Below are 18,512 nucleotides of genomic sequence, written 5' to 3'. Positions count from 1 at the left end.
AATCCTTTTTTTTTTTTTTTTTTTGAAAAAGAGTTTCACTCTTTTTGCCCAGGCTGGGGGGCAATGGGGGAATCTCGGCTCACCGCAACCTCCACCTCCCAGGTTCAAGCGATTCTCCTGCCTCAGCCTCCCAAGTAGCTAGGATTACAGGAATGCACCACCATGCCCAGTTAATTTTGTATTTTTGGTAAAGGCAGAGTTTCTCCATGTTGGTCAGACTGGTCTCGAACTCCCAACTTCAGGTGATCTGCCCGGCTCGGCCTCCCAAAGTGCTGGGATTACAGGCATGAGCCACCATGCTCAGCACCCTTATTCTTAAGTTAGTTTGGTTCTCTAAGCTTCCCAGGGCTGGCAGCCTCACCAAAGTAGAAATCTTTGTATTGTTCCTACCCAAAGACTGGTTTTTCTTTTCTTTCTTTCTTTCTTTTCTTCTTTCTTTCTTTCTTGCTTGCTTGCTTTCTTTGCTTTCTTGCCTCCCTTCCTCCCTTCCCCCCTTCCCCTTCCTTCCTTCCTTCCCTCCTTCCCTCCCTCCCTCCCCTCTTTCTCCCTTCCCTTCCTTCTCCTTCCTTCCCTCCCTCTTTTCTTTTCTCTTTTCTTTTCTCTTCTCTTCTCTTTCTTTCTTTCCTTTCTTTCTTTCTCTCTCTCTCTTTCCCTCCCTTCCTTCCTCCCTTCCTTCCTTCCTTCCTTCCCTCCTTCCTTCCTTCCTCTTTCTTTCTCTCTCTCTCTCTCTCTTTCTGAAATAAGGTCTTTCTCTGTCACCCAGGCTACAGTGCAGTGGTCAAATCATAGCTCACTGCAGCCTCAATCTCCTGCGCTCCACTGATTCTCCTGCCTCGGCCTCCCGAGTAGCAAGGACTACAGATGCATGTCACTATCCTGGCTAATTATATATCTTTTAAAAAATTCTTTTGTAGAGATGGGGTCTCACTAAGCTGCCCAGGTAGTCTCGAACTCCTGGTTTTCAGTGATCCTCCCAGTAAGGGCTGGTTTTCAATCTATTGATAACTGGCTGTTACAAAACAACCCAGGCAGCAGGATGAGAAGCAACTTGCTGGCCACAGGTCTACTTACAGGCACTTTCCTGCCTCCCTACCAAGGTTGTGAGTATAAATCTTGACTGGGTGCAGTGGTTCATGCCTGTTAACCCCAGCACTTTGGGAGGCTGAGGCAGGCGGATCACTTGAGTCCAGGAATTTGACACCAGCCTGGCCAACATGGCAAAACCCCGTCTTTGCAAAATATACAAAAAATTAGCTGGGTGTGGTGGTGCATGCTTGTAGTCCCAGCTACTGGGGAGTCTGACGTGGGAGGACTGCTTGAGCCTGGGAGGTGGAGTGCGGAGGTACAGTGCAGTGAGCCGAGATCACACCACTGCACTCCAGTCTGGAAGACAGAGTGAGAACTTGTCTCAAAAACAAACAAACAAAACTACGTATTTACAGTATACAACATGATGTTTTCAATATATGTATATACTATGAAATGATTACGTCAAGCTAATTAACAGAATTTTTCACAAAGCCATTGCTGTGCTAACTAATAGCTAATATTATAGAATGTTTTAAATGTTTTATAGAATATGCATTAAAATATTTTAATACTCCAAGTTTATTATAAATTTTAAACAGCAATATCTTAATATTACCATTTTAACAGTTTTATTACATTTGATATGTTAATAGTATTATATACTAATATTTAATATTATTTTAATTGTGTTTTTAAATAACATCTTTATTTTACTATTCAGCTCTTTTTGTAACAGCTCCTATTTACTGAGCGCTTACTACGTGCTGCCAGGCACTATGGCAAGCACTTTACCTTTTCATCGCAGGCAGTCCCTGAAGCAACCTTGTAAGGTTGCTGCTCTTATTTCCGCTTTAGAGATGAGGAAACTCGAGTGTCAAGTTACACGCCCAAGCTGCACAGCAAGCCCTGGGACACTGCTTGTGAATCCAGGAGAGTGATTCCAAGGTCGCAGTCCTTCGAACAATGATGGCTGCCTTGTCCTGTGCCCGTCTGTTGGGTGGCCCTGGTCTCTCTGTGGTGCTTCATTACACCATCTTCTCACCCATCAGCACTTTAACCCCAACTAAACCCTCAGGTTTCTTCAGAGGGGCCTGTCCTCCAGCCCCTCGGAGGGCATATCCCTGCTGCCTGCCTTCCCCAAACGTACCCATGATCCTGCGAATGGGGTCATCGGGGCTGGCCACGGCCTGGATCTGGCCCTTGAGCACGGTCTCCTTGTCCGTGGTGAAGGGGGAGGACCCACACAGGGAGAGGCAGCTGCTCACCTCCAGGCACACCTTCTCCCCGATGGTAGTGAGGACGTCCTTCAGATGGAAGGAGCTGGGGCAGAGGAGGGGAGAAAGGGCCTATAAGTAAAATACACCTCTAACCGGCTCCAACCGCCCACAACTGGGTGAGAAAGACAGCACCAATAACTGGATTTATGTGTTCAAGGGACGATTTGTGACTCTTTTCCCTGCCACCTTACCTCTCAGGCTGTGCATACCTGACAGGGGGACTTCTTTCTCTCCCTCTGCTAGAAAAGACAGTGGGAAGGGCGGGGGCTCTCAGAGTACACCAGGACCAACGACCCAAAGCACAACTTCCTGCTAGCCTCTCTGTGATAAAATCAGCCTGGAATGACCTCAGAATATCTCGATATACCTCTGGAGGAATACACAAGCAAGCAAGCATTTGGTAGCTGTGGGACAAGAGGGAGAGAGAAACTTTTCATTGGATGTCCTTTTGTACCTTTTGATTTTTGAAACATGCACACGTATTAACTACTTTTAAAAGAATAAAGAGTCCGGGCTCGGTGGCTCACGCCTACAATCCCAGAACTTTGGAAGGCCAAGGCAGATGGATCAGGAGTTCAAGGTCAGGAGTTCAAGACCAGCCTGGCCAACATGGTGAAACCCCATCTCTACTAAAAATACAAAAAGATTAGCTGGGCATGGTGGCAGGTGCCTGTAATCCCAGCTACAAGGGAGACTGTGGTAGGAGAATCACTTGAACCCAGGAGGTGGAGGTTGCAGTGAGTCGAGATCACGTCATTGCACTCCAGCCTCAGCAACAAGAGTGAAACTCCATCTCAAAAAAAAAATTTTTTTAATTAAAAAATGTAAAAAAAAAATAAAAGAAAAAAGAAAAGTCAAATCCTAAAGTTAAAAAAAAAAGAGTATCTGGATTCCCTGGGTCCCCCGGGTTTTCCCAGGGCGCCTGCCCCTGATGGCAGGCATGCTGTGAGAAGGTAACTGCCTCTGTTCTGGGTCTAGATCCTTTGTATGTAGAATTACTGGGGGGCGTGGGAGCAAGCCCCAGCACTCACCATTGGCACCAGTTCTGTGCCCACCCCTGGAGGGCCAGGGTGGATATGGGAGTGCAAGGCTGGGCTCCCAAGAAAGCACTGACCTGGGTCCCTTCCTCAGCGGGAGCTTTGACAGAGTAGTTCTCCAGGCAGGGACCTAGGTGACAGCCCAGAGCTGTGCCTGTGCAAAGGCCTCAGGCTAGGCCCTCAGCCGAGCAAACAGTTTCCTGGCCTCTCAGCAAACTAGTTTGACTGTCAAAACTGCTGAACCCCTAGTTACAACATGTGGACACGCCCCACACTGCACTGAACATACCCATGCTTTGTGCAAATTCAGCAGTAAAATTTCTACATTTTGTAAGGATGAGAATGTTTAGGGGGTACTTCCCTTGAAGAAGTCTCTGAATTGGACCTTGTCAGATAGAGCATTTACTTAGAACCACTCAAAGATATTCTATAGGCTGGAAACCAAAGAAGTCACCCAGTATGACTCCATGGTAGGAGCGGTCATGAAGCCTGCACGTGTGCAGATGTGGACTCGTGCTGGGTAAGAAAATGATGCATTACACTGAGCACAGAACGCCTGTGGGGAACATGCAAGTGCAGAACACTTCAACCACATACATGCAGCTCTGCAGGAATATAGCTGGTTTCTCTCATGACCGTCCCATAGAGCTCTACTTTTCACTGTTAGTTGGTTATGAAAGCAATTCAGTGGGTAGCAACCAATATTTTTTTTAATGGAATAAGAATAGAGTAGAAAATATCAGGCTGCATTAAACACGGTTAGGGTCAGTTCCATTTTGAGAGGTTTTCGTTTCTGTTACATGTGTGTTAAGTGTATACTAGGTCACAACGGAAAATGAATTTCTTACCGCGGCTCCTAGTCACAAACATTTTTGTCCCAATTAATGTCTCTGGGTTTCAGTTTCCTCATAAGCTCCAGTAGGAGTTTAAAACATTTGAATGGCTTTGGGAGAGGAATAAAGCCCTCAACAAACATCAAACACAAGAACCTTGGAGGTCAGGAGACAAAGACAACCCCATTAAAGAAGGAAGGGGTCAGACAGCATTCTGTTCCCTGCGTAGGGAGAATAAATGAGTTGATGGCACTCAGCACCAAGCCAGGCCCCGGGAGGAGCATGCTAACAGGCAATGGAGGGCCACAGGACCCCTAAGCCTAGGATCTCCGACTTCTCAAGGCAAGCAACCATCGATACCAGCACTCCTCACCCTGCCCGTGGCCTACCTCCCTGCCCGAGCCACTTCTTCTCTCACCCCCTAAATGCTCCCTCACATCTACCATGCGCCCCACGCCAAAATTTAAACTTAAGAGCATAAATCTAATTACGTTCCCCCTCTTGCTTCAAACACTTCAATGGCTCTCTACAGCTCTTAGGATAATAACCCACTCCTCGGTGTGGCCTCTAAGGCCCTATAGGCTACTCGGTTAGTCACACACATTTTAAAGCCACTATCCTAGAGCTTTGCTAATTCTGCAGCAGATTCTAACTCTGATCCTATGACCCTGAATAAACTCTGCTGGGGTCTTCGCCAAGTGAACCAACTGAGACAGCAAGGTTTCTTCTCAGTTCCTAGAGAGTGGCCCTGGGTTCTGCCTTACAGTGGGAGACCCCTCTGGGAGACTCTAGTCGGCTCTCTGCCATCCACTGCCTCCCATCCATGCACGAAAGTTCCACTTACGGTAGGTGCATATCTGTTAGCAAAATCTTCACAATCATCTTGAGTTTCTCAGCAAAGTCGGCCTGGCTGGAAATTCCTGGGGCTGCCATGCTGAAGGTGACCAGCAACACAGCCCCCAGGATGGTCAGTTGTTCCAGCTGCAACTGGAGCTCATGGAAGCGAGACTGGTCCATTAAAACTGTCTGTAATGAACAGAAGAGGCCATCGCTGATCTGCAGGTCCAGGCTAGCAAGCAGAGGGCGGGAGCGCCACAGCCCCCACACCTGCCTCTGCAGCTTCCCTCAGGGTTTGCGCTAGTGTGTCAGAGCTTTGAGGGAGTCTGGTGTGAAATAGCCCCTCCATCTCAGTCATTCCTCCTGAGCAAGGACGCAGTATAGCATCCTCACTAAGAACACAGACAGGCCTGGGTGTAAAGCCAGGCTCCATGCTTAATAGCATGACTTCCCTGGCTGGCCACAGTGGCTCACGCCTGTAATCCCAGCACTTTGGGAGGACTAGGTGGGCAGATCACCTGAGGTCAGGAGTTCAAGACCAGCCTGACCAACATGGTGAAACCCCATCTATACTAAAAATACAAAACTAGCCGGGTGTGGTGGCGCATGTCTGTAATCCCAGCTACTTGGGAGAATGAAGCAGGAGAATCTCTTGAATCCAGGAAGCAGAGGTTGCAGTGAGCTGAGATTGCACCATTGTACTTCAGCCTGGGCAACAAAAGTGAAACTCCGTCTCAAAAAACAAACAAACAAAAAAATAGCATGACCTCATGCAAGCATCGCCAACTTTGTCAGGCCTCTGCAGAATGGGGACTCCCAAATCACAGGGCTGTTTTAAAGCTGAAGAAAGATGCCACATATAAAGTGGCTGGCAGAGCCAGCGCTCGATAAATAAAAGTTATACCTATTGTTGGGAAGAAAAGTATAATGAGGTACAGACCTAGGGCCACCAACTCCTCCCAGTTTGTCTGGGACTGTCCCAGTTTTCAAATGGAAATTCCCGAGTCCTGTGAACCCCCACTCGCAAACTAGGACAGCTAGTCATCCTGTACAGAGCAATGGAAGGCCAGGTGCAGTGGTGAGTGCCTGCAGTCCCAACTACTGGGAGGCTCAGGCAGGAGGATCACTGAGGCCAGAAGTTCGATGCTGCGGTGTGCTATGATTATGCCTGTGAATAGCCACTACACTGCAGCTTGGACAACATAGTGAGACTCCATCTTAAAACAACAACAACAAAAATCCCAGAGCAATGGAAGAGAAGAGTGTCTTGCGGGCAGAGCCTACACTTATTCACCTTGGTACCCACTCAGCACCCAACACAAAGGAAGCTTGTAAAAACTGGCAAATAGGGAGGAAGAGAAAAAAACAGGAAGCACAGAGAGTAGAAGTGACAGAGAACAACCTAAAGCCTCCCGGAAAGCAAGCGCATTCCCACGACTGCCTCCCCCATGTTAAAGGGAGCCCTAGGTCCTACCATGCCAGCGACTCCGCCCGTGTGGGTGATGGGAGGAGAAGGGAAAGGCTGAGCAGATGGGTGTCTGATCTGAGAGAGTTTATAGGCTCATCGAATGGACTCTAAGGACCTTTCTCGCTGTCAGAAACTGAGATGTGCCAAATCAAGACATGAACAATGTGGGGTCACAGCCAAGAAGTAAAAACTCTGAGGATTAAGAATCTTCTGCTGATACAAATACAATCCCAAGGACTCATCGTCAGCCTGTTTTCTGAATTCACATGGCTTTGTGGCTTCCCAACAGTCCGCAGGATGTGAGTTTAGGATGCAGATTGCCAAGGATCAATTCCTGGAGTAGACAGCTGTCCCCAGGGACCATCACCATCTTCCCCACAGCGTTTCTTTTCTTTCTTTCTTTATTTTTATTTTTATTTTTTTTAACAAGAGAGGGTTTATTCATAAGACTGCCAAGTGAGGAGTCTGGAGAACAGGTCTCACATCCTCCTTTCCATAGAGAGAGCTCAGGGATATTTATGGGATGAAGAAGCAGGGGTATCTAAGGCCTGGGGAAGATGATCAGCGGTAGGGAAAAGGGAGGTATTGGATGGTCTCCCATAGCTATTTTTAAACAGAAATGTCAGGCTAAGAACTTCCCTCCAGAAGAGAACATGCCACAGTTCAAAGGGAACATTTTCCCATCTCCAATTTAACATTCTCTTTAGAGCTTCCTCCAGCACAAAACAGGGAACTCAGAGGCAAGAGGCAAAATCTTAAGCTCACAACTTCTTGAAAGGAAAAATAAGGAACTTACAAGAAAGATATTTAGAGAAGTAGCTGAATCTGAGGCTAGTGATAAGAAACTCACGTACCCCCCAAAAAGAGGGGGGAGTCTACGTAACAGAACAGATATTTAGAGAAACACTGGGGGAATCCCTTCTTAGTCATCTTCTTAAAGAAGTCCTGCAGTTAGAAGTATGTATTGTGAAAAACATAAAAAGAAAAAATACTGTTCAGCATGGAAGAGGAAGAAGTTTCTTTAGATAAAGCTGTGAACAACCACACCTCTGTTGTGGTTTCTATCAAGATGAGCAAAAACAGGAGAAAAGTGCAGCAGCACAGATTGGAGTCTTGTACATTGCTGGTGGGATTGTAAAATGATGCAGCCGCTTTGGAAATCAGTTTGGCCGTTCCTCAAAATGTTAAACTTAAGAGTCACCACGTAACCCAGCAATTCTAATCCTAGGTACGTAACCAAGAGAGGTAAAAACATATGTCCATGCAAAAACTTGTACTGGAATATTCACAGAAGCATAATTTATAATAACAACCCAAATGTTTGTCAACTGATGAATGAATAAACAAAATGTGGTACATCCATACAGAAAAATATATTATTCAGCCTAAAAAAGAAAGGAGGGCTGGGTGTGGTAGCTCATGCCTGTAATCCCAACACTGGGAGGCCAAGGAGGGAGGATCACTTGAGGCCAGGAGTTTAAGATCTGCCTGAGTAACATAGCGAGACCCCTGTCTCTACAAAAAACACATTTAAAAATTAGCTGGGTGTGGTGGTACACTCTTATAGTCCTAGCTACCCAGGAGGCTGAGGCAGGAGGATCACCTGAGCCCCGAAATTCAAAGTTACAGTGAGCTATTGTACTACCTAGCCTGAGCAATACAATGAGACCCTGTCTCTAAAATTTTTTAAAAATGTAAAACTCAGAAAGGGAACACTGACATATACTACAACATAAATGAACCTTGAAGACATTATGCTAAGTAAAATAAGCCAGACCCAAAAGGGCAAAGATTGTATAATTCCACTCATATGAGGTATCTGGATTAGTCCAATTCATAGAGACTCAAAATAGAATGGTGGCTGCCAGGGGCCAGAGGGCGGGGGCAATGGGAATTACTGTTTGGTGTGTTTGGTGGGAAGACAGTTTCACAGAAGGAAAAATGAAAATGTTCTGGAGACGGCTGGTGGCAATGGTTGCACAACAATGTGAATGCACTTAATGCCACTGAACTGGAAAACTAGAAATGGTTAAAACGGTAAATTTTATGTTATGTGTATTTTACCACAACAAAGAAAAAAACACAGTGGAGAAGAGGACTAAAGTACTGTTACATATGCTACAACATGAAAAAACATTGGGGAAAGAAGCCAGGCACAAAAGGCTGATAGTGTATGATTTCATTTAAATAAAATGTCCAGGATAGGCAAATCCATAGAGACAGAAAGCAGATTTGTGGCTTCAGGGGTTGGAGGGAGGGGGAAAGGGCAGTGACTGCTAATGGGTGCAGTGTTTCTACTGGAGATGATGAAAATGTTTTTAATTAAACAGTCGTAATGGATGCATAACTCCGTGACTATACTAAAAAACACTGAGTTGTACACTTTAAAAGGGAGAATTTTCTGGTACATGAATTATATCAGAATAAAGCTTTATCTTTTATTTTATTTATTTACTTATTTATTTATTTTTATTTTTTGAGACAGTCTCACTCTGTCGCCCAGGCTGGAGTGCAGGGGCACAATCTCGGCTCACCACAACCTCCACCTCCCAGGTTTAAGCAATTCTCTGCCTCAGCCTCCCAAGTAGCTGGGGCTACAGGCCCTGCCACCACGCCAAGCTAATTTTTTGTATTTTTAGTACAGAGAGGGTGTCACCATGTTGCCCAGGCAGGTCTCAAACTCCTGACCTCAAGCAATCTGCCTGCCTCTGCCTCCCAAAGTGCTGGGATAACAGGAGTGAGCCACCGTGCCTGGCCAAAGCTATTCTTAAAAAGTTCAGCAGCACAAAAACAAATATGAGTAGTGAGATGGCTCAGGAGACCTACTTCGGGGAACGGCCTCTGGAGGTGGTCCCACTTCAGAAGCTTCAGATAAGCGTAATTCTGGACAGCAACAGGGCTCAGCCCGGGCATGTCCCCAGAGCCAGCAGCTGCTCCCCCAGCTGGCAGGGCGTGTTTATACTTCTGAGTCATAAGGTCCTCTGAGGCTTCTTCCAGCCACTGGGTGACAAAGTCCAGGGAATCTGTGAAAAACAAAGCTGCATACATTACCTTGACACTGAGAAGGGATGCTTCCCGGAATTACTTAAGGGACAGTCGAAGTCCTGGCAGAGTGATCAAGTAGAAAGTAGGAACTTCAGAATCAAATAAAACTTGGATCAAATCATAGTAGTGCCAATGACTAACTGAGGGATCTCAGGCAAGTCATAATGTGTCTTGAGTTTCAGATGCCTGATACAGGGAAATTCACAACACCCACCTCACAGGCTGTTGTGAGGATTAAACAAGATAATGAATAAGCCATGCATGGTGGCTCATGCCTGTAATCCCAGCACTTTGGGGGGCTGAGGTAGTTAGACTGCTCGAGCCCAGGAGTTCAAGACCAGCCTAGGCAATGTGGCAAGGCCCTGTCTCTACAAAAGATACCAAAGTTAGCCGGGCATGGTGGCATGTGCCTGTAGCCCCGGCTAGTTGGAAGGCTGAGGCAGGAGAATCACTTGAACCCCGGAGGTTGAAGTTGCAGTGAGTGGTAAGATTACACCACTACACTCCAGGGTGGGTGACAGAGCTAGACCCTGTCTAAAGTAATAATAATAATAATAATAATAATAATAATAATAACGAATATATGACACCTAGCCAGGCCTTGCCACTCACCCGGTATTTAACAAACCTTCCTTCCTTTCTCTCCCGTCCTGACCACTGCATAAGATGGGCCCCAAAGCCCTGGCGACTCCAGCTCTAGAGACAGATGGGATGAGACACCGGCTAGAGTTTCCCTGTGTAAACTATCCTCTACACTGACGATGAGGCTTTTCCTTGTTTATCTTAACCTTGTATCAGTCTGGCTTCCCTTCCACCTGGGGGAAAGTGAACTCTGTCTCTGTCAGGAAAGCCCCTTCTAGCTTTCAGCAGCCCTCATGCACCCCTGCTTTTCTAAGCTAAGTAATGCAGCGGGCACTCTGAGGGACAGAGAGAGCTGGAGGATCTTGCACATCATCTAATAAAAACTGCCTGTCAGGTCCCAGGAGGTGCGGCAGCTCTGTCAGTGGAGGCTTCCTGCTTCCTTAAAACCAAGTGGACGGCCAAGGTCACAGCGGTGGTCTGCTCTTCACTGGGGCAGGGGGATGTAGCTCCAGTTTGCCCTGAGCTCTTGGTCCTGACTGCTGGGCCATCTGGCTTCACCCTCTCTTCTGCAGACAGCATTCTCTATAACCCGCAAGCTTTGGGAAACCCGGGCTTTCATGAAAGTTGTGAGTTAAGTGCTAGACGCAGGCATTGTAGCTGCTTCCACCCTACCAGTGAGTCCTCCACTGCACCCCAGCTTCCAAGGCCAGGCCTTAATATTAAGGCTCTTCAGTCTACAAAACTCTGCCCAGCGGAGGTTGCAGTGAGCAGAGATCACACCACTGCACTCCAGCCCAGGTGACAGAGCGAGGAGACTCCATCTCAAAAAATATATACATATATATATTCCCAATACTCTCACAACACTGGTGAGAGTGTAAGCTTGTGGTCAATCCATTCTGGTCAAAAATCTCTCAAAACCTGTTTCCAACATCTGTAAAATGGGGTTTAAAAAAAAGGTGCCTGGCTCATCAGCTTACTGTGTGAGGATTACATATGATCATGCACATCCAGCCCTTGGCACAAGCCTGGCACTCAGTAAACATTACCAAACCTCTTCTACTTCTACCTCTACCCTGCCCTTTCCCAACTTCCCCTGGCCCCAGCACCACCTCAGACTTCTCTGCCTGGGGCTGGATGAATCAACTGCATGGGGCATTCACTTAACCAATCTGGTCCGGCAACTGAACCAACCCAGAGACTGCTGTTTTCATCGCCTCGTCAGCAAAATTAGAGGCCAAACGGAATTCATCATACATTGAATCTGAAGACTGAAATTTACCCAGAATGTCAGCTAGCAATGCAGAGACCATAAAAAGCACCCTAGAAATACAATACAGTTTTACATTCTGATAGTCGTCTGTTTTCTGCAGTCATTGGAGAGGTTCATAAAAATGAGACTCTTCCTGGGTATGAAACAAGAAGATTTATGCATCCAGAACAAAAGCAAAGTTAAATTTCCTGCTATGCCACACAGGGAGAAGAAAAGTAAATTAACATTCACAGGACGTCTGTCATGTTTTCAAAAATCAAGACCAAGAATGTATTTTATTTCAAACTGGTGTTTTCATTAAAAAAATTTATAATTTAGGACTTCATTGCTTTTAATTTCTATTCTCATAGCCTACTCACATTCCTTTTGCTTGTCATGTTTTCTTTTCAATGCTTAACAACTCTAGATGTAGTCCTAACATTTTGTGCTTTTCCTTCTTCAAATTAGACTATTCTCATACTAAATTTTAGTTTTGTTCTGAAAATAATATTATGCAACAAGCTATGGCAGCTAAAATGAAAAACCACCGACAACAAAAAAAGTACCACAAAATATTAAACATACTTGGTTGCCTCTCCAAAATCTCTTGAAACTTCTTCCTTTCGTATTCAACTGACTGCTGCATGAGATGAGGCCTGATGCTACTGATAGCAAAGTTGGCCATGTCCACTTTCATTAGGTCCAACACAGAAAAAATTTCTCTGAAAGAAAAAAGGATTTAGAACCAAACACTTGTAAAGTAAACATAGTATTAAAGGAGAAGAGGACCAGACACATGGCTCACGCTTGTAATCCCAACACTTTGGGAGTCCAAGGCGGGGGCACTGCTTGAGCCCAGGAGTTCCAGACCAGCCTGGGCAGCACAGCAAATGTGACAACATGATAAAAACTGATGGATCCACATGAAGGGTCTGCGAGTGTTGATTGTACTGTTTTTGTAACTTTTCTGTAGGTTTGGAATTTTCAAAAGAAAATGTTGTTTTCTTTTCAAAAGAAAAGTTTTGTTTTTTTTTTTTTAATCCATGAGTACCAAGACTTCAGGAAGTTTAAGTTGAAAATAGCTCTGGTCTAGACGCAGTGGCTCACGCCTGTAATCCCAGCACTTTGGGAGGCCAAGGTGGCCAATCACTTGAGGTCAGGAGTTCGAGACCAGCCTGGCCAACATAGTGAAACACCATCTCTACCAAAAATTAGCCGGGCATGGTGGTGCGTGCCTGTAATCCCAGCTACTCAGTAGGCTGAGGCGTGAGAATTGCTTGAACCCGGAAGGTGGAGGTTGCAGTGAGCCAAGATCACGCCATTGCACTCCAGCCTAGGCAACAGAGTAAGACTCTATCTCAAAAAAAAAAAAAAAGAAAAAAGAAAAAAGAAAATGCCTCTGAATTGTAGTTGCCGGAATATGATTAACATATTCCCATACCTGAAAAGGGGCACTATTTCCTTAATGTCCTTTAGTTTCTTAACTTCCTCATCTCGAGCAGGTGCACACAGTGTCCCCATCATGCCAATAATGAATTCTGCCAGTTTGGAAATGTCTAGGGCCCCATTCTCTGCTTCCTGCTTTATCAGATCCAGATCCAAGACTTCTGTTATCTGGTTTCTCAGTCTAGTATGACCAGGCAGCAAGAAAGATAAGAGAGTCTACAAGAGAACACAGCTACGTTTAATCAAAATTCCTTAGATATCATTTCTAATTATATGTAATTTATAACTATCCAAATAAGGGCTTACCAATTGCTATGTAATATTGCACATATTTTACTTCTTATTCAACAAACCTACAGAAAAACATGTTTACAAATCATTTACAATAGCTACTCAAGCTTTCATTTAAGCTCTAGGTAGCAATTAAATGGATAGAAAAAAAACTGTTAATGGTGAAAAAAGAAAAGCATGTTTATTAATGTGAGCCTATGAGCCAACCATAGATGACAATTTCCATGCATACATTTCTTCTTTGATGCTATTGCTAAAGGCACTGCAAAAACAGTCCCTCCACCTAAAGCTTTCTCAATCCCAAAGGCTGAGTCACTTTTTGGCCATTATAAATGGAATGTGTCCACATCTATTAAAACTTATAAATAATCTAGATTTTGTGAAATAACTTTGTTGTCTTTAATGCCTTCAGGTTATCATGGTTTGCTTAAAACTTTTTTTAAAAGGGCAATAAGCCAAAACACTCTTGATCCAGCTTCTGGCAAGTAATTTAACTTCTTGATCCTTCAATTTCTTTAAAGACTTCTGGTGGTGACACAAGAAGTTGAATACACACTCCTAACACACCAGAAATGCATCACAATTCACTCTTTGCCTCACCTCTTTGATTTCTCCTACAAGTTTGATAGCATGGTCATATGCTGGGGGGTCTTCACTTAGCTGTGCACTCAAGCAATCCCAAAACGCTTTATGTACAATCTCCTTTACTCTCTTCTTCAAGCTGGGGCAGTGAAAAAAACAAACAAACAAAGGGCAAAAACCAAAATATTTGAGTTTCAAATCATTTTCAAAGCACAAATAATATGGGTTTAGGGTAAGATCAACCCCAGTGATTTGGATCAAGGAAAGATTTCCCAGGCATACTTCAACTGATGGCATACTTTATTTTAAAAGTTAGTGAAATGGCAATAAGCATCTAATGGGAAGAATCGCTCTCAACTAACTGGACAGCCAACACTAATCCAAGTAACAGCATATGACAGTGCCATATAATAAGAATATTGAGAAGTCCAAAGCTGTTAATTTTAGTTCCCTGTTACTAGCAAGTTTCTTAAGATGTTTATAATTAGGTAGTCTAAGATAACAATTTAGGCTGGGCATTGTGACTTACGCCTGTAATCCCAGCACTTTGGGAGGCCGAGGCAGGCAGATCACCTGAGGTGAGGAGTTCGAGATCAGCCTGGCCAGAGGTTGCAGTGAGCCGAGATAGTGCCACTACACTCCAGCCTGGACAACAGAGTGAGACTCTGTCTCAAAAAAATAAAATAATAATAATAAGATAACAATTCAGTATGTAGTAGGTTGAAGGACTTTATTTCCTAAAAATATCATATTCCCATGTGATATATGGGACAATTGCTTAACTAGGTACCAAACTGTAACAACTTATATATACATCATAACATTTCATTAAAATCAGTATTGGCCAGGCATGGTGGCCCACGCCTGTAATCCCAGCATTTTGGGAGGCCAAGGCAGGAGGATCACCTGAGGTCAGGAGTTCAAGACCAGCCTGGCCAACATGGTGAAATACTACCTCCACTAAAAATACAAAAATTAGCCAGGCGTGGTGGTGTGTGCTTTATAGTCCAAACTACTCAGGAGGCTGAGGCAGGAGAATTGCTTGAACCTGGGAGGTGGAGGCTGCAGTGAGCTGAGACTGCACCACTGCACTCCAGCCTGGGCAACAGAGCAAGACTCCGTCTCAAAAAACAACAACAATGGCCAGTGCAGTGGCTCATGCCTGTACTCCCAGCACTTTGGGAGGCTGAGACAGGTGGATCACGAGGTCAGGAGTTTGAGACCAGCCTGATCAACACGGTGAAACCCTGTCTCTACTAAAAATACAAAAATTAGCTGGGCATGGTGGTACATGCCTGTAATGCCAGCTACTCAGGAGGCTAAGGTAGGAGAATTGCTTGAACCTGGGAGGCGGAGGTTGCAGTGAGCCAAGATCATGCCACTACACTCCAGCCTGGGCAACAGAGTGAGACTCCATCTCAAAAAACAAAAACAACAACAACAAAAAATGTCTTACTGTCTTGAGCACAAAACAAGGAATTCTTCATTATTAAATGCAAAAAAGTACTATCTTTGCAGATATAAGAAATATCTGTGAAGTCAAATTTAGAAGCTTCCTACGTAAGACATTTGCCAGCACAGCAACCATTCCTCCTTCTTTTGTTAACAGAATCCCACTGTTTTTCAGGGCAACAATATACTCTGCCTGTGACAATAAATCATGACTGATCTAGCAAGCCCATCACAGCAGTTCATTCCCTTTTACCCGACTTAAGCTTTTCAGGTTCACTTATAGCAAGGGTAGCATGTTACTAAATTCTGATTAACAAAGTATCAGCAGATGTTCGTTTCACGACTCCAGGGGAAGATGTTCCTAACAAAAGGAGAGCCCTAGTCCTCCCAGCCTTTTCCCTCTTGCCCAGAAGGCTGATGTATGATGGGATGCTTGGAGCTGCAGCATTCATCCTGCAACCAGGAGGACAGGTCAAGAGACTCTCAGGCACCATCCAGAATCCTGACTTCAGGGAGCTGCTGACAGAAGGGCACTTGCACGCATATTTCCTTGATTCTAAAACAAACTCCCCTCCCCCAATATTTTAATCTCTCAGAAACTTGGATCTTTCTTTAAATCAATGGCATTTTTATAATTATAATGGGCAGTGTTTCCTCTTTCTTATGACAGCACATTTTAAAAGGGGCACCTTATAATCAATAGAGTTTTGATTCAATAAAAAAATAGTTAAGTGCCAGGCACTAGGGACACAGAGAATAACCCACAGTCTTCGCCTTTGCAACAAAACCAACGACTCTAGTGCAGTGTGACAGTTTCAAAGAAGAGTGAATGAAACAAGGCAATGAAAACACAAGATGAGGCAGCTAGATCCTACTGAGTAGGCAGACTTTCACAAAAGATTTTTAGACCTTTTATTTGATTTTTGAAGAATTGGTGTTCCTTGTTTAGGAATACTTTTTGTTCCTTGTTAGGAATGTACAAAAGGAAAAATATGTCTGAATATATCGGTATCAACTGAAGGAAACATTTCCAAAACTGGGAAATGGCAGTGCTCTACTAAGCAAGCTAATTTAGCAACCACATTACCTGTTTTCCGGTAATTCAACTGGCTTAATCTGAAAGTCTCCATTTACTACAATTTCATGGGCTAGAGCCATGTTGGTGACGCCTCTCGCTGTCTCTAGAAGTTCTTCTACTGTCACAAAGCGAGGAGGACTAGCTGTAACAGAAACTCACTGTAAGAGATTTGCTTCTCTAGATTTGAATTTCTATTAAAATAAGAAGACAGTGGTTCTGGTACGGAACAATAATTTCAGTTATTGCCTCTATTAAAACGTTTGTTGTTCTGGCATTTTCAAACAGCAACAGAATGCTACTTCATATTCATTTTTTAACCCTTGAATCCTAAAAGCAGAGATCATCTATTAATACTCAAAACATCTGTTTTTCACTAAGACTGGTCAAATGAAAATAATTACAGTAAATTGAAACTTAGGAAAACTTAAGTTACAGATGATCATCTGTCCCATAAGCTGAGGATTTATTTTCTAATCTTTCTGCCTCCTGTCTACCCTAAAAGAAAAAAAAAAAAAAGACACCAGATTTAAGATCTTCTCTTTTGCTCCCATTAGCAGTTTACTTTTGCACACTACCACTAACACTGCCACAAATGAATCTCCCCAAATTAACATAGCATCAAGGCTAGGCACAGTGGTTCACACCTGTAATGCTAGCACTTTGGGAGGCCAAGGCGAGAGGATCAATTGAGGCCAGGAGTTGGAGACCAGCCTGGGCACCATAGTGAGACCTTGTCTCTACAAAAAAAATGTAAAACTAACCAGGCATGGTGGTGCATGCCTGTAGTCCCAGCTACTCAGGAAGCTGAGGCTGGAGGATCACTTGAACCTGCAGTGAGCTATGAACATGTCACTGCACTCAAGCCTGGGCAACAGAGCAAGACTCTGTCTCAAAAAAAAAATAAAAATAAAAAGTTGTAAAAAATTAAAATAGCATCAAGTCCTTTAGGGTGCCGACGGTGCTGTTTAAACAATGCTAAAACCACTATCTTGTACAGGATACTGTGACAGAATATGACAGCTCTGCAGTGGTCAATGGACAGATCAAAAGAGGTGTGACACAATAATTTTCTAGAATGCTGATCCAGTGAATCAAAAACTTTGAAAAAGAGCCATCTCTGATTTCTCTCTTTCCCCTGCTCTTTTATCCAAGTCCTGTAGATTTTACTTCTGTATTGACTGCTGCAACGGCCTCAAAATTTCTGTCCATCTTCTGTCTTTTGATAAAGCTTGAGACTGATCGTTCAGAAAGAAGGTTCTAAACCAAGGAACAAAGGGGAATTCTTACTCTTAAAAGCCTATGATAAGGCCAGGCTCATGCCTGTAATCCCAGCACATTGGGAGGTCAAGGCAGGTGGACCACCTGAGGTCTGGAGTTCGAGACCCAACTGGCCAACACAGTGAAACATCGTCTCTACTAAAAATACAAAAATTAGCGGGGCATGGTGGTGCGCACCTGTAATCCCAGCTCTTTGTGAGGCTGAGGCGAAAGGATTGCTTGAACCTGGGAGGTAGAGGTTGCAGTGGGTGGAGATTACACCATTGCACTCCAGCTTAGGTGACAGAGCAAGACTCTGTTTCAAAAAAAAAAAAAAATTAAAAAAAAAAAAAGTCTCTGATAGCAATTCTCAACCTTTAGCCTATAATGGAGTCAGAGGGAGGACCTGTGAAAACAGAATGCTGGGCCCACCTCTCAGGGTTTCTGATTTAGCAGGTCTGGAGCAGGGCCAAAGAATCTGCATTTTTTTATTTTTCTATTTTTTTGAGATACAGAGTCTTACTCTGTCACCAGCAGGAATGCAGTCACACAATCATGGCTCACCCCAGCCTCAACCTCTCATGCTCAAGCCATCTTCCCACCTCATCCTCCTGAGTAGGTGGGACTACAGGCACGTCTGGTTATTTTTTGTATTTTTTTAGAGACAAGTTTCGCCATGTTGCCCAGGCTGGTCTCAAACTCCTGAGCTTAAGTAAGTGATCCACCTGCCTTGGCCTCCCAAAGTGCTGGGATTACAGGCATAAGCCACAGCACCCGGCCTAGAATCTGTGTTTCTAACAAGTCTCCAGTTGATGCTGATGGCTCCAAACACCACAGTTTTGAGACACCACAGTTTTGAGAAGTACTTGCCTAGAAGATGAATATATTAATTTTATGTGATAGTGATAACATCTGGCCTTAAAATTAGATAAGTAATGTCACTGGTTTGCCCAGGTTTGTTATAAAAGATCTTCTTAGGCTGGTGAAAAGTTATTTTCCTTCTTTTTTATTTTGCTCACCAAAGAAAGGAAAAAAAAAAAAAAAAA

The 18,512-nt window shown here is 44.2% G+C and overlaps 1 protein-coding gene across 8 annotated transcripts in view; it reads right to left on the bottom strand.

Moving 5' to 3' along the window:
- The window catches only part of TCP11L1 (t-complex 11 like 1), a 33,791-nt gene that overhangs the window by 2,630 nt on the left and 12,649 nt on the right, over positions 1-18,512 (bottom strand). For 5 of the 8 annotated variants that reach the window (XM_017849698.1, XM_017849700.1, XM_017849703.1 and 2 more), the window contains exons 3-10: positions 16,219-16,351; positions 13,698-13,818; positions 12,802-13,022; positions 11,946-12,082; positions 9,308-9,504; positions 5,021-5,202; positions 2,516-2,710; positions 2,177-2,349 (exon numbers count right to left, since the gene is read on the bottom strand). In XM_017849698.1, coding sequence (XP_017705187.1) covers positions 2,177-2,349; positions 2,516-2,710; positions 5,021-5,202; positions 9,308-9,504; positions 11,946-12,082; positions 12,802-13,022; positions 13,698-13,818; positions 16,219-16,351 — 1,359 coding nt within the window. The remainder of the gene's footprint in view (positions 1-2,176; positions 2,350-2,515; positions 2,711-5,020; positions 5,203-9,307; positions 9,505-11,945; positions 12,083-12,801; positions 13,023-13,697; positions 13,819-16,218; positions 16,352-18,512) is intronic. The other 3 variants (XM_017849704.1, XM_017849705.1, XM_017849706.1) reach the window with 1 other exon arrangement.

The sequence above is a fragment of the Rhinopithecus bieti genome, unplaced genomic scaffold (assembly GCF_001698545.2).
Source record: "Rhinopithecus bieti isolate Rb0 unplaced genomic scaffold, ASM169854v2 scaffold_32083, whole genome shotgun sequence".
Lineage (NCBI taxonomy): Eukaryota > Metazoa > Chordata > Mammalia > Primates > Cercopithecidae > Rhinopithecus > Rhinopithecus bieti.
The sequence above is the reverse complement of the archived record's forward strand: the minus strand, read 5'-3'. Positions and strand labels throughout refer to the sequence as shown.